At 48.8% G+C, this 22542-nt stretch overlaps 1 protein-coding gene across 3 annotated transcripts in view; it reads right to left on the reverse strand.

Moving 5' to 3' along the window:
* Positions 1–16252, reverse strand: part of HEG1 (heart development protein with EGF like domains 1) — a 51073-nt gene extending 34821 nt beyond the window's left edge. For all 3 annotated transcript variants that reach the window (XM_066323091.1, XM_066323092.1, XM_066323090.1), the window contains exon 1: positions 16061–16252. In XM_066323091.1, coding sequence (XP_066179188.1) covers positions 16061–16244 — 184 coding nt within the window. In that variant the 5' untranslated portion in view covers positions 16245–16252. The remainder of the gene's footprint in view (positions 1–16060) is intronic.
* Positions 16253–22542: the final 6290 nt, after the last annotated feature.

Raw genomic sequence — 22542 nt, forward strand, 5'->3', positions numbered from 1 at the left:
CTGAGCAGCCCATGCTCACTGGAGATCCCGTGGCCATTGAGAGAAGGCAAAGCAGCAGATGCTTAGAGAAACCCTTAGGGTATGAGGATAGACAGAGGGAAATCTGCTTTCTCAGGTTGCCAGCTCATTTGTCAACAAGGGCTCTGGACAGGCAGGCTAAAAATGTACAGCATGACACTGCAGCAGGCATTTCGTTGCCACTTCTTAAAAAGTAACCCTGGAAATGCCAGCAAGCAGTGCTCCTTGACTGAATGAGACCAGTTCAAAAGTAAAACACTGCTGTTTGCTTATCTGGTGGTTGTTTGCCCTGCAAATCTACCTCAGAGTTTTCTCTATCCTCTTTTGGCTCTGCAGAGCTGCTGGGAATAAACTGAAGCAAAATCCTTCCCCTTATTGTGGGTGCCAGCAAATCTGGTTTTGAGTGCAGCCAGGCAGTGGAGGGGCTGAATGAGAAGGTATTATTTACACAAGCTTTTTAGAGTCATCTGGCATTTTTAACTCTGCCCTGCAAAAAGTATGCCAGGTCCTGGTGCAGGGAGAAAAACGTCGTGCTCAGCTCCCCAGTTCAGTGGGTGCAGAGCATGAGCCACACTGGGAAATCTAACCCACAGCATGTAGTAAGGAAATCCAAAAAAATTGTGTGGTTCAACAAAATAGACGTGAAATCTCACAACCATCAAGCCTGCCAGAAGTGCAAGATAACCACAATATCCTCTTTGATTTGCCTGCAGAAATTAAGACTTCAAAGACAACCCTCCTCTGGAGAGGATAGACCAGATCAAACTTATTCCCAAAAAAATCCCCCATGGGACCATCTGGCCTCCCCTGATGCATTAAAGGCTTAAAGCAGAGTGGCCCTTTAGCTGAGGTACTGATGTGTCACTAACAATTTTGTCACATCCTAAGCTGCCAACAGCTTTGCATGCTTTAACTTCACATAACCACAGCCACTGAGAAACACTTGACTTCCAGCACAAAACCCTGCCACCCACTGGATTGGTGTTTTCCTTCCCAGTTAAAACTAGCAGTGATGCTCACCAGACAGGTCGAGGCTCGGAGTTACTTTTTCTCTGCAAGCATAACAAGTCCATGGCTTGCTGTGAGCCGAGTTATATAGCTCGGCCAGGACAAACAGATCAAGTTCCAGCTGATTTCTCAAGGCTTTGGGCTTGCCCCTGGCAGCCCAGTTGGATATCTACCTTGTGAGACTCCTGAAAAATCTCTTGTGGGCCAACAGTTTTCTGCCTCCATCCCTGACACAGCGCAGGCATTGCCCTGTTTCAGAGATGGCTGCCACCAAGGCACACTTAGGTGATGCTCAAAGCTCTACCACGGGTCAGCACAACACTGAAATGCACAACAATGCACGTTTTCTGCAGTGACCGTGATCGCTCACAGACATCTTAGGGCAGGGAAGGAGGACGGGTGTATCCTGCTGATGCCAGGAGAGCAGCATTCCCACAGCCAGCATCTGTCAGGAGAGTGCAGCCAGCCAAGGCACGCCTCAAGTTATCCCAGCCCCACCGCTTCCCTGCGGATGGGATTTTTTTTTTTCCCCTCCAGGGGTAGGAAAAATACTGTCTTGACTGGGGAGCACCAATTTAATCCGAGTTCGCACCGAAGGAAAGCCAAGAGCAGTCGATTGGCTGTGCAGGGCGGCCCTTCACCCGGAGCAGTCCCTCCTCGGGAGGGTGGGCATGCCCTGGGGAGCGTTCCCGGTAGGATGGGAGCGGAGCCGCCCATGCAGCGGCTGTGCTCCAGGGCTGCGGGCCACCCCGGGAGCATCCCATGCCGAGAGGAGCGCTCGTGGAGCTAAAGCAGGCTCCTCCCGAGGACAGGCAGCTCTGATTATAAACCCCACATCTGTTAACGTTGCATAATCTTAACATCATCCGAGGCTCGCGGAGGGGAGAAAAAAAAAAACCACCTCATCTCGCCTTAGCGAACTCCTGGCTGGCTGCAGGAGAAGGGTCGGAAGAAAGGCACGAGAAGAAGCGGGGAGCGGAGCCGGGCCAGCGGTGGCCGGGGGCGGCTCCGGTCCTGCCGGGGCCGGGCTCCGGGCTCTGTTTTGAACGGCTGCTGCGGATGTCGGGATCATGGGTGGAGGCCGGTTGGGAGCCAAGTGAGCTTGTGCGAACAAAAGCTAAAGCCCTAAATCTGGACCGTCCAGGGCTCTCTGGGATTTTCAATTTCCTTCCTTGTTCTTGCTCTGAAAGAAGAAGTTCAAGGCGGGGGGGGGAGCGGTGGGGGGGTTAAAATGCAGTTTAAAAAAAAAATCGTACTTGAGATGGGTCAGTTGAGCGTAAACACGCTGATAATGCTGCCCCGGGAAGGTCCCTCGTGTGCACTGAGTGCGGGAAAAATGCAAGAGGGTTTTAACCACATGCAGTCAACTCTGTTCTGCTTAATTTTTTGTATCAATACAAGGAATTATTCCGCCTGGATTAGGAAAGGTGGCAAGAGAGGGTGTAGGGGGAAGAGAAGAGGTGTAGGAGCCTTGCCAGAGCCTCTCACCCTTTTGTGGGGGTTGGTTTGGATGCAGCAGCCCACAGACACATTCCCTGGCAGTGCCTTGCTCTGGTCCTTCTGCTCCTCGTCCTCTCCCCCTGGGCCCCAGGCGGAGCAGGACAGCAATTCACAGGACCTTCAGTCACTTTAACCATAATAGGAAGGATCCATGCAGGCAACAAAGGTGCCTAGAGCTTTAATATGTCAGCTCAAGGAAAGTGATGGGGTTTAATGCCAGCAGTAGCCCCTGTAAGCTGTGAATGCCAAGGCCCACATGGTTAATGCCCCCCTGGCCACATCCAGCGATGGGTGCCAACAGGGCTGGGGACATCAGCATCATCCCCAGACACTCCAGTGCCACGCCACAGCACCCTGCATGCAGCTCTGCTCCATGACACTGAAACACTCTGCACTTCCACACCACCTCCCCTCCAGGGCCTGTAAAACCTTAGAGGATGCTAAAGGCCATTTTTCCTTCCTACATGTTTTTTCACCATCCCAGAACCTGATGCTTGACTGCTCTTAAAAGCAGTACCCTAAAGCAAGGTTCTCCAAACAGCTTCTCCAAAATAAAGGGTACACAGAAATCTGTGATGCTTTCCAAAAGCACAGGATATATGCATATGGAGTGCCCACAACTGGGATAAAATCTGCACAGTGGAGATATTGTTCTGCTTATCAAGAGGTTTACAGCCTCTTAGTTTTGGTGTCCTAAACATTTCCCTGGGGAGGTGCAGGCTGCCAGATCACCAGCTCAATCCCATGAAATCCTAAGCTTCTTATTCATCTTTCTTGGGCAGTTTGGTTCAATCCACACATCCCTGAGACCACACGGATCCATGGGACCACCTGTGCTCCCTGAAAACCACCAGCCCAGAGCTCAGGGCAGCTCCTCGAACCTCTTTTCATCAACTTTTGTTTTTAAACAGCTTTTAGTAACTGAATTTAAAAAAAAAAAAAAAAAAAAAAAAAAAAAAAAAAAAAAAAAGGTCCTGGTAGAAAAACTTTTTATATAAAATTCCACTTCCAACAGGGCTAAGCCATGACTTACCATACTGCTAAAAAACTCATAACCATGCTGTTATTTTACTGAGGCTCCAGTAAAATCTCAATCCATGCATGCATCCATCCATTCAGCGAAGATTGAACCTCCAGTGCCCCAGGCCTCGTGTCCTGACAGCCTTTCTTGAGCAGAAAGCCAGACAAAGACATATTTCCTTGCTTGACAGCTCGTTTATATTCTGCCCTAGAAGAGTCCCTCCAAGCGTTAATGTGGGAAAAGCCCCCGCAGGCCCAGGGCAGAGTGAAGGCAGCACCAGCTGACAGGTCCCAGAAGCACTTACCAAAGGGATTTCTTTTTTTTTACTGTTTTTAGTAAACATCAATAAAACTAAGCCAAAATAAATCTCCCTAACGGCACAGCTCTCTGAGCATTCACACCTCCTCTCTCCATCCCCTCTCCCGTAACCCTGCAATGCTGAAATGTCCCCAGCTACCCTGCCTGCACTATAGATCCCAAATGCTAAATCCCAGCATCAGCAAATTTACTTCTAAAACCCCCCAGGCTTTTCTACAATGCCCTGCAGAAATATTACAAAAAATATCACCCACACATCACTACTTCTTCTTCCTTTTTCTGGGGTATTTAAAGCCCCTTGGAAGCTTTTCTAATCGGGAAGGCAACATTGCCCTCACCAGCACTCGTGAGGCCAGAGCAAAAGCCACACAGGGACCCTGCCTGGTGTCATTTTAACTTCTGCTCCCATCCGAGGGCAGTGCTGCTGGAGACTATCAGACGGCTTGGGGAGGAAGTCTCCTGGCAGGACTCCACCAAAGTGGAGTTGCTAGGTCACTGGAACAATAAAAAGGCAAGAAAAAACATCCTGGCTGCAAAAAAGATTGGGGGGGGAGAAAAAAAGAAAAATCCATGGTGGTGTGTACAGTGCTGGTGAAGTGGAAAGAAACAGGCTGGTGAGGCTGGAGGCAGTAGGACCATGCTGCTGTCAGCTTCTGCAAGCACACAACTTCATTTCTAACACGGCTCTTTCTCCAGACCTCTCACACAAATAGTTCCAGAAACCTGGAATTTGTCTGCAAGGTTTGCAGCTTGTGAAAATCTCAGAGGGGTCAGTATTTCCAGGGCAGCAAGTTCACTGCTGTAATGGACAGAGTCACTGCCCTTTGCCTGTCAGCCAGGCATCACAGTCCACTGGAAAGCTTTCCCCCACAGCAGCTGCCCACCTTCATTTAAACAGGCAGTATAAGAAACCTGCCCCCAAGCAGGGCTGTGCTTTGGTGATAGGGGTGAGCATCTCTACAAGGGCCTGAGCACTGCACAGACCTGGGGCTTGGGCTCCCCTGTAAGGAAAGGTGCTAGAGGCTTAGAACCTGCAGGACGAAATTTTGCTGTCTGAAAAGTCTAATTTCCGGGCCAGAAGGGAGCATTAGCTCATTCTGTGTGACCTCATGATAAGCTACACGGAATGGCTCTGGTTATTTACTCCCAATATAAGTTCAGTGACTTGTGTTTGACTTAAACAGATCTTGCATGGGAAAAAAACCACCCAAACTATTGGCATTTGTGATTACCTGGGATTTTACTCAAAACCACAAGGATTATGGGCTGAAGGACAGATTTTTCTGCATGAGATCTCAATGCCTATCAAAAAGTAATGCCAGGCAGTATGAAGCAGGTTTGTGGCAAAAGACATCTGCCCCTGGGGCTGAGAACTCAGCCCTTTGCAGACCAGGTGAAAACAAGATTGTATTTTCACATCCCACCCTGGAAACAAACCACAAGTCCCTGCCCCAAAGTGGTCTGAGCCCAGGAGCTGCTTCCCGCACTCAGGAAAGGGACAATAAAATACTGGGAAGATAGAGGAAGGAGTAGGGAAATGGTGCTGCAATAGTGAGAGGTGATGCTGGGAGTAGCCAGGGGCTGCCATGAGTCCCCGGGAGACAAGCCATGCTCACTGATGCAGGAGGGCTTTGGTCCAGGTGTCTTGACCAGAGCCTCACTCCAGCAATGTACTTAAGAAGAGATCCCCAGGGAGCTATTCCCCGTGCTTAACATCAAACACTTGCCAAAGAGCTTTGGTGGCTGGCAGTCACACCAGGGATGATGACCAGCCTGGGAACTGAGCACCTTCTCAAGGACATCGTGGGGATGAGAAGGATAAGAAGGAGCCCTCTCGGATACAGGAAAATCATCAGACTGCCAAGTGGAAGATGCCATTTGGTGACACGCAGATACATGTATCTGATCAGTATCTGATTCTTGCCTTCATGTAGACCAGCAATATGCAACCCCATCCCAGAGGAAAGCTGCAGGTAGCCCAAGCCTGACACCCAGCCAAAGGCAGGATGCAGGGCATGATGCCATGGCAGCAGGAACCATGGATGCTCTCGTGGCTCCTGCCCTTCAGCAAGGGGCACTGAGACTTGTGGAGGGACGGAGAAAAAGGCAAACGTGCCAAAAAAAAATAAAGCAACTTAACGAGAAATGAATCCCCAGAAGAGACAAGGGCCCCCACTTCCCTTCCCCCATCTGCTGCGAAAGGATGATGATCTAAATCGCATTTCCTCGATGACACCGCGCCGATCTGCTGCCGGAAGCGGCGGTGGCAGCGCTCAGGATGGCGCCGGACCTCCTTCTTGCAGGGGATGAGCCAGGTCTGTCCCCGCTGGCACGGACAGGTCAGCAGTGACAAGCAGGGCAGCAGCAGTGCCCGGGGACAGCTGGGACAGAGGTCCCGCCCGCCGACACCCGGCACCGCTCTGCCACTGCCTCTGCAGCCACACGTTTCCTTTCGGAGAACACTGGGGAGGGATTTACCACTTCCAGTGCCTTTCTGCACATGTTTCAGGGAGGCAGATATGGCCAGCAGTGGGAAAGGGCGCTGGAGAAAGGACTGGGCTGTCACCCTCTGAGCTGAGGGCTCAGAGGAGTCATGGTCAGGTCCCGTCCCACCTCGATGCATACGGGCATGGCGTGCAGAGGACTGAGAGGACAGAAATCTGTGCCCAAAACCCAGATGCCCACACTATGACACAGGTTACCCAACACAGAGCCACCACACATCAACTGCCTTGGCATGTCCACACCATCAAGGGACCACCAACTTCCATCTTAACCCAGCGTGTGACACAGCTCATCCAACACCCTACAAGCTCCAGGTGTACCAGCACTTTGCAAGACAGGATTATGAGGATCTCTGACTGCATGCTGGGGACTGTCCTCAGAGGCCACAAAATTGCTGTTACTCCCATTCCCCAATTTAAAACACTCCTCATTCATTTAGCTTTCTTCATGCATCCTTTTGGCTACCTGCTCCTAAGAAGAGACCATCTTCATGATTTTCTGCATTTTCTGATTATGTTTCCCTCCTAAGAGACATCCTTTCAAAGGGCCTTTATCTGCAGGGTTGGCTGATGGTCTAATACTGCATCCCCATTCTGCATTTGCTGAAAGAGCTGATAACGTCCTAAAAAAGAATTAACATTTAGATGTTAGTCCTGTAACCAAATCTGAATCAAACAATGATGACTGTTCAAATGTCTAAAGCTACTCAGGGGTATTTTCATTTAAGCCTTCCCAAGCTTGTACCAGGGGTGAGGAGGTTTCTAAAGATGCCTTTGTGAGCACCAGCCACTGAAATCCTTCTCCTTGTCCCTCCAAACACAGATACAATTATACCCAGCTCCAGCACAAAGATAAAGGCTGAATTACAAGAGCAGCATTATGCTCCACAATCAGGGTCCTTGATTCCAATTAACAAGGAACGCAAATCATGCGCAGTTGGTCTGTGGATGCTTCCACTCCTGGAACTCATTCCCATCACAGGATAGAAATGAGTTCAATAGACAGGGTTACCTTTTGCATTTCCTCCCCAAATTGCTAAATTACCTTGTCAGTTTGTGAGATCTTACAAGTAATGCAGGGTCAAACCTGGCCAACCCAATTGTCTGGGATATTTCTTTGCAGAAGGTTTAAATACCAGCTGCTACAGTTTCCCTGATAAGAAAGTGTTTTCTTACCTATAGTGGCATGGATGTGGCAGGACAGTTATTCAGAGAGGCAGTGAAACCCTTCTCATTTTTAAAAAAGTGGTGTATTTATCTACCATTCTGGGTAATCCTGCAAGGAGAGATATATTGAGATCCCTTGGGAAATCTCTTGAGATCCCATACAGACCTGCCTTTTGCTTTTATAGGGCACTCAAAACCAAAGCCAAATGAAAAACTCCTCAAATATCCAAACTCCCACATCAACCCCCCAATTTATGCATACTCCAGAAAGTGCTGTCCTCCTCCCAGAAGAGATCCTGATGCCCTGGGTGGTGGGCAGCAGTACCCTCCTGCTAGGTTATCAGAGAAGGTATCTTTTGGATAACACACTGAAGCCAAACTTAGTGTGATTCATCCCCATTTCAGCAAAGTTCACCAGAGCGTGACGTTTCACATCAGTCCTCAGGGCTTAAGAGATTTTCCACAAGAGGAAGGGTGTTAACACCAGCATCCTAACAAGCTGTGACGTGAATAATTGTGCTCCACAGATCTAAATTCCTCTTGTCACTCCAGATGCAGAAGTGCCTTTCAGCATGCTCTTCAAGGAAAAAGAGAGCCCTCCTTTGCTACCAGTAACCAAAGGAGCCTGTCCCTTAGTCCAAAATGCCTGCACAGGGCTCTGGAGATCTCACAGGAATCTAAGGGTGGTTCTGGTAGCAGAAATTACCTCAGTGTCTGCCTGGTTATAGAGGCAAGAGGTCAGACTGATCCTGTAACAGCCTTCAAAACCTCTGCCATCACAGAGTGCTGAAAAATGCTGAGAAAAACGCCCTAAATGTGTGTGTGCAACTCGGTGTCTTCTGGGAAATGCAGCCTGGGCTGTACCCCTGGGACAACAGCTAACCCTGCTGACTTAACTCTTTGTGCACATTTGCATGCCTTTCTGTCAAATCACTTAAAATTCCTCCTCACTTCTTCCCCACTGACTTCATCTCAGAGTTAAATAGTAAAGGTTATTTTCTCCCAAACTTCAGAGGCAAGAGCCTTGTTGCCATCAAACCTCTGTGTAAAAGGTCCCCCAAACATCTCCATGTTTGCCTTGGCAAAAGAACTGCAAAGGTCATGGCACTTCCAGAGGACTTTTTCCAAGCACCAAATTGGAAGTCCAAGATGGGGTGTCCACCCTGCAAGACAAAGGGAAGAACCTGCAGCATTTGGTCACAGTGCAAGTGACCACCCTTGGTCAGACCACAGTCAGAATGCTGCAGAAGCCATTTTAAAAGTCCTCCCATCTTCATGTCCATGCAAAGAATGAAAAGGCAGACGGAGTTTGCTTTTCCCAGTGGAGAGTCACTCCACCGAGGTCAAGGCACTTGCACAAGGTATTCAGACAGCTGGACAGAGAGCAACTGGGTTTGCCCTCGGCATTCCTGCTGCATTCCCTCTCTTCCCCCAGCAAAGCAGGACAGTGCAGAGGCTTACACTTCTCCTGCAGATGCACGGGCAGAGCCCTGCCAAGCAGAGACGTCTGAAACAACCCTTCTGTCTGGACACAAAATCTTCTGGAGACTAGCCTTGAGCTAGTGGTATGTTTAAATACACCCAACCTGGGCTTCTTTTGTGACTCCTAGCTTTGCAGCTAATGTTTGCCAAGCTGTTTTATCTACCACCTCAACAGCCAGAAGCTCTTTTTCTACCCCTCTAAGTGATTCTCCTGTAATGACAACTCCAGGAGTTGGGGTTTTAAGGAAAGACAGCCAAATCTTAGGAGGCTCTTGACACAGATCCTGACTTTTGGCAGCAGTGCTCCCTCGCCCACAGCTGAGATGCTGACTGCAGCTTGGGAGATGCTTAAGTAACCAACTGCAAACCTATTTATCAAATGACTCCAAGTCAAGGGCACAGCAGATGCAAAAGCAGATATAACCCTCCTCAACAGCCCTGCCTGCACAGAGAACAGGCAACTTGAAATAGCTCCATCCAAAGCCACAGAGGGATGGGGGCAGCAGCACTGGAGCAGCAACAGTTTCTAGGATATTACACCCTGTTTATGCATTTCAGACACTTATTAAATAATATTTTTATATGTCATGCATTTCATACTGGTTTCTGAAGGGAAGAAGCTCCTGAGGCACCTTTGTTTGTTCTCATACATTGAAACAAATTAGCCTGGAAGGCAGAGACCTCCAAGACAGCAGGTTCCTACAGGTTTTGTGAAGACCAGCACTTCAGTAGAGAAGGCTCCAGTGAGTGTCCAGCCTGGGGAGCTGCTGCACTCAGACCAAGGGGGATGTCCATGCCCTGGCCCTGAGACCTGTACACACTCAGCACCCACAGAGCCCAAAGACGAACCACAGCACACGCTAATGGCACCTATCCTGTGGCAAGCAGAAGAGAACAAACCACGGGTATTAGTCACAGAGTAACTTTCTCAAATGTCTCTTCTGTGGGCTTGTCCATACACTGACAGTTCTAGAAACAAGCCTCTTTTTTGCCTGGTTTTATACAGCCAGGCTTTTGACCCAATGAGTGAAAACCTTATATAATTTTACCTTCCTCCAGCTGATCCCTGTGCTCACCCTGGCCCTGCCTGCCCCTTCTCCAAGTCTTCATGACCATAAGTGGCCATCACTCTCTCCAACACCCAGTCAAGACCAAAAACAAATTAACAGCAAATAAGGGATGCAACCCAAGGTCCTAAAATCTGTATTAGATACCTCACAGTATTCAGATCCTACAAGAGGTCCTCATTTTATACAGGAACTGGTTCCTATCTTCTTTTTCCCCTGTTCTCTTCAGAGCACTTCAGTAAACTGGGTCTGACAGCAGCGTTACTACGGCACAGGCAATAGCTACACTAACAGCTTGGAGGAGATGAAGTTTACAGAGCTTCCTTTACTCAAGGGAACTGCATTTTTCTAAGATTATATTATTACTTGGGCTGGTCGCTCAGTAATGCAACATCATTTCCCTTTTGGGTGGGAAAATTCTCTCCTTGTCCTCAGATGTGAATGATTTCAGCCTGAAAGGATGAACGCGGACTCTGCATGAACTGTGCCCCTTGCTGAAGCAGCAGGATGTTATATATATAACAGCTGGGCATTAAAAAATATATGGTGATGGGTGCACACACATTAGCTGCATGTATGCAGAAAATGGGGAGAGAGAAAAGCTGCCAGATGTGACAAAACCATTTTCTCCTGAGAGGCACCCACAGACTTCATTCTTCCCCATGCCTGTGCTTGTAGCCCTCTTGCATATCCCAGAAAATGAACCTCTCACACTTACAAAAACAGCAAATAACAATGCAAATGTTGCAAAAACTGCTCAAAGAAATAAAAAAAAATTAATTTGTAATCAGGTCTGCTGCTGAAAATTGGATTCTGCCTTCTGTGTTCAGCCATTCAGGAAAGAGAAAAAACCTATTGTATGACCTACATCTTTAATTGAATGTAAATAACAGGGCCTGTGGTTGGGGTATTCAGGCCTCGTGACGAGCTTGCTCACAAGCTACAGACTATGGATTTTGTACTGAGCATTTTTAAGGGAATATTCCAAACTGCCAAGCTTTGATTCGCTTGGAGCATCTTCTGAGACACTCTGGCTGGTCAAACTGCCCCAGTGCTGCTGTGCACCATTTCAACAGCAGAAAGATAGCAGAGCAGGTGTCAGGATCTGGCCCTGCTTTCCAGAGGAGCTCTGTGCACGTCAGAATGGATGAGCCCAGGTTGGAGCAGTGCAGTTTGTCTGCCCAGAGATATCCTGACACCCCCAGAGACTCCTCACCCCTCCATACCAGAGAAATTCTCTTGAAACTATGTGAGGAAGGAAAGCCAGAATCCAGAGGTTTTACACTGGCTATCTACAATATGTCCAGCTCCAGATCGTTTCTCTGGGGGTATTTCAAGGGTTGCAGCCCTGCCTGGATTATCCTAGGTGGCTAGCTGGGTACAGACAGAGGCAGAAACACAGTATTTCTGTGCTGCAAAAAGCCAGCAGGCTCAGCCACAGCTGAACCTTGCCACACTGTAGCTAACCTTATTCTGGAAACAGCACACAGCTCCTATCGATGGGGAGCCCACAGTGCCAGCCAGGAGGTCCCTCTGGCAGCAGCTCCAGAAGAGCTGTGGACGTTGGTGGTGCCCTAATCTCTGCGCCACAGCACTGAAATACTATCGCTGTACTGACAGGTCTTATTGGCTTGTTAATTGAAATAGCTCTTTTTTCTGTTGTGGTTATTTGATTAGCATGGATGAATGCTTCATTAATGCCAGCACGACCAGACTGATGCTACCAAGCTTCATGTTTTACGTTCTGGATGCACAGGCACGGTCAACAGCATCCATTCATTTTCTCTGTGACCACCAAAGCGAACAGCTTTTCTAACCTGGCATCATAACCCCTCTGCTAAATGACCAAAATCTTCTGCCACTTCCAAAAGATGTGATGGTGATGGAGCTGTCAGTCTCGGCAGCTCTGACATGCTCCCTGCAGATAAGCAGGATGGGGAGAATGGAGAACATACAACAGCTTCGGAGTTCAGTCATGGAGGGTTTCTGACTGGCAGCCCAAAAATTGGTATCTGTAAGAGCAGGTGAAGGAAACAAGTTGCCCCAGAAACTCCACGCTCCTCTAAACAGATTAGTATCTGCAACTTTTGATACTGAAAAGAATATTTGCTGAGGAGCACATCCATGCAGCAGCAAGGCTGCAAATGTGGCAGCAACAGCCCATCTCTCATGCCCCAGCCACGAGAAAAACATAAAGCATGTTAAATTATCCCTCCAAAGTGGTGACGGCTGCTGACACCCGCTGAATGGGCACAGGCTGGCACTGGTGGTTTGGCACTGGGAAATCAGGCTTTGTGGAGAGCCCAGGAATGGGCTTCAGCTACAGCAGCTGCCCCCTTCCCCACGGCCCTGCTCACATCTCCCCGCGCGCGGTCACTGCGCGCGGCGGTGACAATCAATACACATCACTGTGTGCTCCCTGCCAGCCAGGTCACACAATTATCTCTCAGACTGTACTCATTTAGCACTTAAATATCACATAAAGTGCTTCCACAAATTGATGTGAACCCAGCTGCTCAGTGCACGACCCCTGCTACCTTCCAGAGCTTGAGATGGGGAACAGGCAGAAAAGCTGATCTCCAATCTTCCTCCTTTTCTGAAATGACTTTTCTTCCTTTTTTTTTTTTTTTTTTTTTTTTTTTTCTTTAAATTATGTACCTCAAAGGAGCAGAGCTAAATCCATACAACCGCGGGGAGTTCATGTTCCCAGCACACCCACCAACCAAGTCCACTTAGAGCTCACAGAGGAGTGGCAAAGATGCCCGAGACAGGAAAACCCTGCAGCCTTTTGATAGCGACGCAGAGGCACGGGAGGCAATCCTTCCTTGTCCCTGCACCACAGGGAGAGGAAGCATCCTTCCTGCACCACCCACAGTCACCTGAAATTGTAACAAAACAGCATCTTATACCTCTCTGCATCACTGTGGCCACAGGGAGCGCTGGGTTCCTGCCTCAGGAGCCGCAACATACGGACTGCAAAATGCGAGGCAGGTTTGGAGGCAACACCATACCTTTGTGCAAACAAACATCCTCAGCACCTTCTTCCCTCGCTCTTAACTTTGCTTCTTCCTCACATAGAAAGTTTCAGACAGAAAGTTAAGAATATACATAAATAAATACAGACTGTTTACCCCTCCTAAGAGTTTTGGAAAGTTTCTCCCAGCTGCCAGCCTAAATCTCTGCTGCAACTAAAGCTGATTCCTTCTCAGGTGATTTCACACCTCACTGCCAGGGCTGCCACCAGGGAAGCTGTTAAAAAGATGGCACCTGCCATGGGAGAGAGGGAGCAGGGACAGAAGGACAGACACAGATGGCAGAAAAGCAGATCAGCTTCTCAGGAAAAGCCCATTGCCAGCGGCTCCATGCTGGGCACGGTGGCAGGGCACCTGTGTGGGGAGAAGTGGCAGGAAAAGGGACATGGCAGGAACAGGGAGACTCCAGCCATAGTGACTTTGGCAGGGGCTCTGTGTTACCTCTGCTGCCCCTGTGGTGTCACTGGAATTATTCCCATTTCACAGATGGGAAACCTGAAATACTGAGACCTGCAGGAGGACAGAGCTTGTAACCAAACCCTGACCTGACCTAGGCTGGTGGCAGACAGTGCCCTTCAGCTCACTCAATGCCCATGTGAAGTAGCTGCCAGAAGGGATTTCATGGAGGGATTGGATAGTGCTTTAACTTCACTGTCGCCAGCTTTCTTGCTTCCTACTTCACTTATTTTTTTTTTTCCCGTGTTACTCTCCTTGGGTTCAGACCATAATTTAAACTCAGGCTAAAGCCATCTGTCCTCATCTCTCCAGCAGACTAACGCACAGAGGGCCTGGCAGGGACGGTGGCAGATGCAGGCTGAGGCAGAAACCAGCCGGGAAGGCAGAGGCTGCCCTGCTCCCACCCCGCTCCCTTGCCCCACGCTTTGTGAGAGACTCAAAAGCCCCATTGCTACTTCCACTGCCTCACCATCTGCTCACTAAGCTCTTCCTGAGAAAGGGCTTTTGCCGCCCAGCCTCAGACTGTTGCAAAGGGAGATGTAATCTTCATTTCCTGGTAGAGCCAGCGTGATAGGTTCACAAGAAATGCTCCCCCCACCTCAAGCAAGTGTTTTCAAAGGTGGGAAATGCCTCCGAGGGGCAGGAGCAGTGGCGACACTACCAGGGGTTTCTCAGGAGTCTACAACTCGACCTGAGAGTGACTCAGGAGATCCCCCCAGCCTGCTCCCACAACACCAGACAATTCCCTTGACTGACAGGCATAGAGCTGGAGCGAGCAGCGAGTGAATCGCAGCTGTCAGGACCCACTGTAATTCACGACGCCGTTTGCTGGGGAGCGAGCTGCTGCTGGGCTATTTATCACTCCTTCACGATGCATCCCCCTGTTCCTTCTGGCTGGGGCTGACACAATTCACATAAAGCACCTGTAGCTGCTGAGCACTGGCTGCACGGAGCAAAGCCTTCACCGCTGAGCTGGGCACCCAGGCACTGGTGGCCTGACAAATGGCTTTTTCCAGCCTGTGGACAGATAGTTCGAGCTTTTCAGACCCTTAACAAAGGAAATGCATTCCTCTACTGACTCTCAGGAGTCATCAAGGTCACAGGAAAAGATGCCACACTGAAAGCTGAGATGAAATTAAATATTTTTTTTCTGTCCACTGAGGAATTCGCACAGCTTTCATCAAGTAATAGGTGAGCAGTTCACTGGCAAGTTGCAGATTTTATCTTCACAAGATTGGTAGCAGGTAAGACAGCATTATTCTCTCCCGGTTTGGAGGGCAAACCGATACTTGGAGTGGCACAAAGAAGTAGCTGAGCTGGGAACAGACCCAAATCACCTTCATTTCCATGCAGTATCCTAGTCACAAAGCTGCTGTCACAAGCACTGCTAGTTAGGAGCTTTCTAATCCACTGCAGGCAACATTCCAGCTGATATCCCCAGCTATACATTTGGTCTAGTGTGGATACATCCTACAAAGGCACGCCTTGGGTTTGTGAAGAAAACTAAAATGTTATAAATGTAGTTTTTTCACATTTCCTGAAATTTTACAGCCCCACGCAACTAAACTTAACCCCAGGTTCCAAAGCATGATATTCTCTCTACAGCAGAAATTAAAAGATAAAATTTGACAGTCCAGCTCAGGCAGGCAATGAATCCTAAAACCCACTTAAGACCTACGCAGGACTAATTTGACATATTGGATTCTTTATACCACCTGCAGACACTCAGTGCCTTCCAAACTCATTGAGAATTAGTCATCCTTAGAGCTATGTGCCTTCTTTGGTGAGTAAGTGAACCAGTTTACTGAATGACACTTGAAACGTCCCTGCTTGTTTGGGGAGAAATAGGGTTTATCCTGTGCTGAAACCAAATTCAGCACGATCTGTAAAGCACGGAACTAGGCATTGCTCGTGATAATAGCACTGTAGATGTGGCATGCAAAGAAAAATGACTAATCTGACAGTCTGTAGGCGACACAGAGCGAGAGGGTATTTATAGAGAGCTGACAGCATCTGTCCCACAGCTGATAGGGGTCAGTACCTAAAGGTGCGATGAGAGCATTTCTGCAGACAAGCAGGAAGCAACCCAGACCTTGAAGACCACCTATAGGAGCCCCCAGTTTCCCACCTGGATAGGTAGACACGCGTGGACAGTATTCCTGGTGCCCCCCAAAACCTTTCTCAAGTTGCTCTGTGAAGTTTCCAAGGCTTGCCTCCCAGTCAGTCCACACATTTACAACGTGTTTACACTTTCCCACCCACCATTCCCATTCCAAACCTTCACCCACTGAAGCAGTTGCCTGTAGTAGCAGGATGAGCTGGCCAAGGTTAAAAAGGGAAAGCAATTGGAGGGCAGGGGGGAATTGAGAAGTTACACTTCTCAGCTGAATCGGCTCTGGGTGATGTCGGGATGCTGTGGGGAGCGTGCGGGGTCCCACGCCACGAGAGACCCGTCCCCTCCCCTCATCCCCATCCGCGGGCACTCACCCGGGCTGCCGGCGTGTCCCGCGGCGGGAAGCGACGAAGGGCGGCCGAGACGGTTTCGGGACGGAGGAGGAGGAGGAGGAGGTGGAGGAAGACGCCGTGGGGAAGCGAGGGGCAGCGACCCGGCCGGTGGGAGCGGGAGCAGCCCCAAGCCCAGCAGCAGCAGCAGGGTGCAGGCTGCCGGCATGGCGCTGGGGGTGGATGGAGGGGGAGGCGGGGTGGGGGGGGGGCAAGGCGGGTGGCTGTTCACATACCCGGAGCGGGGCAATGAATAACCACGTAAATAGCGATTTTTAAAATGAATTCCCCGTGCCCCCCCCTCGGGGCGGCGCCTTAAAAGTGCGGGGTGCCCATAGCGGACGGGGCGAGGGGGGGGGCCCGGCCAGCAGCGGCGGCAGCCTGCGGCCAAGTGCCGGCGCCCGAAAGTAAAAGGGCAGGCGGCGGAGGCTCCTCCTCGAGCCTGACATCACCCAGCCGCGGCTCGGCTCGGCTCGGCATGGCCCGACTCCCCACGGCTCCCCCCACCCCGGCCCGGCCCCCAGCGGCCGCCCCTCCCGCCCCGCGCAGCCGTCGGGCTGCCCGCTCCCTCACCCGGCTGCCTGCGGCGGCGGTAGGGGCAGGAGAGGAGTAGAAATAATAATAATAATAATAATTAATAATAATAATAATAATAATAATAATAATAATAATAATAATAATAATAATAACAGTAACAAAACGACGCGCTTTTTTAAACTTTTTCTTTATTTTTCCTGCCGCATCTCCCAGCCGCGCCGGGGACCCCGCGGCCCGCAGCCGGGGCGGAGGTGCCCCGGTCCCGCGGTTCAATGAGCGCAGGGTCCGGCCCCGCGCACAGCACCCGGCGGGCACGGCCACCCCCCTTCCGCACTGCATAGCCCCGAACTTCAATTCCATCGAAATCAAGTCCTTGACAAATAACTTAAGCTCTTTTCTTGGTTGTAAAGCTGACTCCCTTTGTAAACGGCAGCAGCAGCGTTTGAGGCTGCAACTTCTTGCAGTGGTGAATTTCCCAGGCCGGGCTGTACGGGAGGCAAAGGATTTCCCTTCATTGTTCTGAAATTCCCCTTCATAATTCCATGCTCCTAGTTCTGGGAGAGAGCACGCTGCAGAGCAGTGGGTTGGGCTTTGCCGGAGCTGCCGGCATCCAGATGTGCCAGGTTTAGAGTCCCCGCTGGGCTCTCCATCTCCAGGGAACACAAACCTCTCCAGGGAACACAAACCTGACCAACCTCTCCCCTCGGGTCACTCCTGGGCCCTATATTTTGCCCTCGAGCTGCTTCAGAATCAAACTTCATTTCCGCAAGACAAGGAGAACCCGACCTTCCAAAGGGGAGGGTGACAGGTGACAACTCACCACACCCAGATGGCTACACCCTGGAACAAACCCGGGGCTGGTCCACAGCCCCCCACTGCCCGTTCGCTCATCATCAAAAGCAGAACTCGGTGGCTGATGTACACGAACTCTCCTGGAAGCCTCTTTCCACCCAAGAGGTGGCACTGATGAGCCCACACCAGCACATTAATGGCCTTGGCTTTATCCCGACAGGACTTGCTCTCCACTGCTCCTGGGCTTCTCTCTCCACGTACAAATGTTTTTTTCCAGCACCTTCCCACAGTACTTCACCACGAGGCACACTCAGAAATCCTCATTCTGGTACTTGAATAATCAAGGATGAAAGCCCTGGGAAAGGCCACCTCTGAGGCATTTCTTTATCAATCCATGCTCTAGTCCACTCCCTACATATTTTGCCATCTTCTTGCTTCAGATTTGCCTAAACCCAAGGAACAAGTCAAGCCATGTCAGTTTGGGACATGAAGCACTAAATCAATCGTGATTATGTTTTAGCCATGCAAGTAAGCACCCCAGTCCTGGCAAATGGTGTGACCTGAGACACCCAGAGGCCACAGGCAGTCACCACCAAGGAGCCTGATCTACAGAGACATTTTTAGGCTGCTTCATTCTATGTCCAGGTATTTACAGATTCTTTATGGAATAGTTGTGCAAAACACAGGTTCTGTCTTGCTAAGACAGAGAGACCAATATGCAACTAAAGTTCAGGGGAAAGGCTGTGAAGTATTTTGAGGCTTTGGGACATGGCACAGGGAGTGCAATGCAGCAGCTCAAACACTTGGGGATATCTTTATACATTAAATGCAGGACTCCATGCTACCAATTCCTAAGATAGTAAGTAATGTCCGTGATAAATATGGTTCTTTAGAAAGTTTTGTTAGTCCCTGGAAAGAAAGCCTTGCCAACCAGCATATCTGCCACTTTTAACTGTGAATACAGGTAAGGCAGCAGGGGCACAGAAACCTCTCTGAAGCCAAGGATGCATCCTCAGGGCTGCAGGGGACAAATTAAAGCCAAACCTCCCCCAACACGAACTGGATGCTCTCCTGTCCACTCACTCTCAAGCCTGAGGGACCTAGTACCAAGTCTAGAGCTCATGCCCTTTCCCTCAGCTTTTCCAAGAAACTCCCCTAACATCTAAGCCACACAGCAGCTCTGCACTCCTACAGCATCCTTCCAAGCTGTAAATCCAACAAGCAGGAAGCGCAGTACCAAATGCTTTTCCAAAAAGGTCTCAATAAATTCTTCCTACTGTTTCCCTCAACAGGCCCATCGAGAGCCGTAGCAGACACAGGCAAATGCAAAACAAACACTTCTGCAAGAACAGTCCGTGTTGGTATCAAATGGCTCTGTCTCACCGTTCCCCCGTGGTGCCCCCATAGCAGTGCCCCCAGCTAGGAAAGCAGGGAAAGGCTGAATTACCCCTCTCTGGGTGTGGGGGGAAGGGGGTAGCTGATGTCCTCCCCAAAACTCCCATTAAACCTGCCTGACCTGCTGCATTTCTGACCCAAACAGGGCACTCGTGACTGTGACGGGGATGACCATGAGGACTGTGTGCCCAGTGCAGAGCCAGCAGCAGGAAACACCGGCCAAAGGGCCCCGTGCTGCCCTTGGATGAGCCACATCCTGACAGGGCTTAGTAAAGGTGGGACAGAAATGCCATTGCAGCCTCTGGGGCCCATGGCAGTGGTGAGGATGCTGCCTTCACCAGCCCTAGCAAAGGCCCCATAGGAGAGAACCCATGGGCAATAAACCAGTACTCGCCATCAGAAAATAATCTCTCTGCTCTCTCCATGATGGTTCCATGAGCAGCACATTATTTACAAGCACCTGGAAAGGAAACCTTGATATTCAGGCAGTTTCAGACTTCCCAAATGCAGTCCCTTCACCCACAGGTGTCGGATTTGCCAAGGTTTAGTGCCTGTAAATTTAAAGCTACTGTGTTTTCCTGCCATCTTATTTTTTATTCCTACCATCAGGGTTTCATAAGGAATATCGCTGCATTGAAGGAGTCAATTTATATCTGATATTTCTGAGCTCCAGTTTCAACCACCACATGAAAACAGCAGAGCAAAAACCTCACTTTGTTGGTTTTTAATCAAAAAAATACTGTTTTACCCATTGGAGCTGCAGAGGGTAGTGTGGAGGGGATACCAACCCTGCCACCCCTGTGATGAGTTTGACACACCCTCCTTGGAGGCTGGCAAAGAAGCTTCAGTGGTGGGAGAAGGAAGAGCTGCAGCAGTGTGAGGGTGGCTGTGTGCAGCACAAGCACTCAGTGAAGGCCACTGGCACTTGGCTTTTCCCCATGTGGTGCTGGAGATGTTTATCCCCATGGCACAACTGCACGCTCCGCTGCCCTATCCTGCTGGAGCTGTTCCAGGGCAGCTCCAGGCTGAAGGCTGCTCCCATCCCTCCTTGGGAGCACAAAGTAATAGGAGATTTAAATGCATGAAATCATGTCTGAGGAGCCAGATGGGCCAGGCAAAGCCTGATGTCGAGTAATGCCACAGCATCCTCCTGAAAGAGGCTGCGACCTCAAACGCCTCCCCAAATTATGTACAACACACATTTAGCACTTCAATCTGAAAGTAAGCAGCAGACACACAGAAAGGAGTTAAAAACAAACAAACAACCTCATCAACACAGGAAGCTTCTAACAAAGCTATATATAAAACACGATTGATATTGATTAATTGAAACCTGCCCATCACCTTGTTTTGGGGGAGGAAAAAACACAGTGTGTTTTTATTTCACCTTGATTTCCATTTTGCAGATTGAGGGTCTGGAGACATGTGACGGAATTTGCTGGGTTCTGCATTGTTTTGGTCTGAAATCACCAAAAACCACAAGTCTGTGCAGAAGAGGCATCTCTGTAGCACTTTGTGAGGATTACAGTGACCGGTCCCTTCTCTCTGATTCCATAGGAGCCTCTTGCAGCACAGCTAATGTCATGAAACTCCTGCAGCTCCCTTGAAACTCATCCCAGATCTGTCCAAAACTTGGATCAGGCTCATAAACCTCAGACAAGTTTTAAGCTGATGATGAATTAAGGTACAAAGTGAATATTTTCTCCTCCTGGAATTTGTTATGAAAAGCCCTGAGTTTCCAAAGTGGACAAATAGTTCCTAACTGAGTAATTAATTACCTTTGCATCTCCTCTTGATGCCGCAAGCCATCCATTAATGGATACCAATCATCCAAAAGGCACTTAATAAGCGAGCATTTTTCTTGAAATTTTGGGGGTGGTGGTATTTTATTGATTTATTTTAACAAGAACTGCTTGCATTGTACCTCTATTGGAAGCAGTTTGTTCCAGATATTTGACATTTGGAGGTCAGGATGGATACGGGTCTTGTGATCTCTCTTCATCTCTCACAGAAAAGTGCACAACTTGAAATGATGTCGCATTTTGAATCCTGTCACTGGAAAAAAAAAATCTCTTATTTTCTGAGGGGAAAATAAATAAATCAGCCACCTAAATCCATCTGGGAAGAAGCAATTCTAAATTTCTTAGTTATTTCTTTTAGGATCTTTTTCAGCCAGCTCTGGTTTGGAGCACACCCAGACGTTCTGGAGCTGAGCTAAACACTTCAGAGCAGTGCCCTTAAATCTGGAAAGACACCTCCAATGAAATTTAGAAGGGACACTTGGATCCAATAAAGTTACAGGTGTGCTCCTCTATCACTAAGTTTCTGGGAGCACTCATGGTTGTTTTTTCTTCTTGTTGCGTTTGTTTGTTTGTTGGTTGGTTTTGGTTTGGGGGGTTTTTGGTTCAGTTTTTTTCTTTTTTTGTTCTTGCACAAGGAGGGCAAATCTCAGGTATTGGAGGATATGAGCATAAAGATCATGTGAAAAAAGCCACAAAGAGCAGAAGGCAGAGAGGAAAGGAGCCTCTCCTGTGCTGTATGGGCTTTAAAGTGATTTATTTTTAGCCTGCAATTTGCTGCTAGAGCCTCTCATCCGTAGCTTTTAAGGCTGTTACTGCTGAGGTCTCACCTTGTCTTAGGTTTAAGGGATGCTGTGCCAAATCTGGGTTGCAGCAAGACTCCACTGCAGAACATAACAAGTGCGTTCTATTCCACTTTCATACAGAGTTAACAAATTTATAGGTTGTCTACAAAATCTCCTCTCTTTTATCCCTATAATTGCATTCTCTAAAATTCACCAGGCAAGGGCAATAATTCAAATGCCCTCCGTTCCCCTCTAACATAAATGTTAATCCTTAGGCTGGCTCCTGTGCTTCAGCAAACCTCTTCTGACCTTGCAGGTGTAAGTATGATGCTGTTTAGGAAACTCTGCCTGTCTGAATCTAAATCAGAGGCACATGGGTGAGAGCAAACCACCTCATAAGGTGCAGAGAGCCCCCTGTGCCTTAATGCAGCCATGTACACAAGCATCATTTCATGTTCTGTCACCCTTCTTTGCTGCTTTAATGCTGTGGTCACAACAGTTTCCTGTGAAGAAGTGACCATGGGAGGTGTGTGATATTTTTGCCACCACACACAGCAATAACCATCCAAAGAAACTCAAAGCTGAGCAAGAGAAGCCAAGAGGAGAGGAAAAAAAAAAAAGAAAAAAAAAAAAAAAAAAGACAAGTTTGAGATAAGATATGGATTCAATGAGCTTGATTCTATGCAGACGCCCAATGGGACACAGATCCAGGTGATGACAATTTATACCAACTGAGAAACTGTCTCTCTGTCTCTTAATGCCAATATCACAACAAAACTTCACTTTTCTTCTGCCCGTTCTAAGTGCTGACTATTTGTGCTGGAAGTTTTTTTGAGGCAGAAAATTCCAATTTCTGGACCTGTTTAGTGCTAAGGGATCATGAATGCAGCATGAGCTTCCAGGCAGCCCTGCAAGGCAAGTAATAAAATATTTATCCTCAGCCACCTTCTGTGCTTCTATGCTCTGCAAAGGAAACCATCAAAAGCAGAGCCACCAATTTAGAGCTGAAGTCTTCAAAAGGAACAAAACCATGTGTTATATCCACATCTCTCTCAAAAATAAGTGTTTTCACACCCTGACCCATTGCAGAACATTTTCATTTCTTGCATAATAACAATAATAATAATTATAATTATAAATAAAAAATCAAATTTCAAAC

This window comes from Sylvia atricapilla, chromosome 7, assembly GCF_009819655.1.
Source record: "Sylvia atricapilla isolate bSylAtr1 chromosome 7, bSylAtr1.pri, whole genome shotgun sequence".
NCBI lineage: Eukaryota > Metazoa > Chordata > Aves > Passeriformes > Sylviidae > Sylvia > Sylvia atricapilla.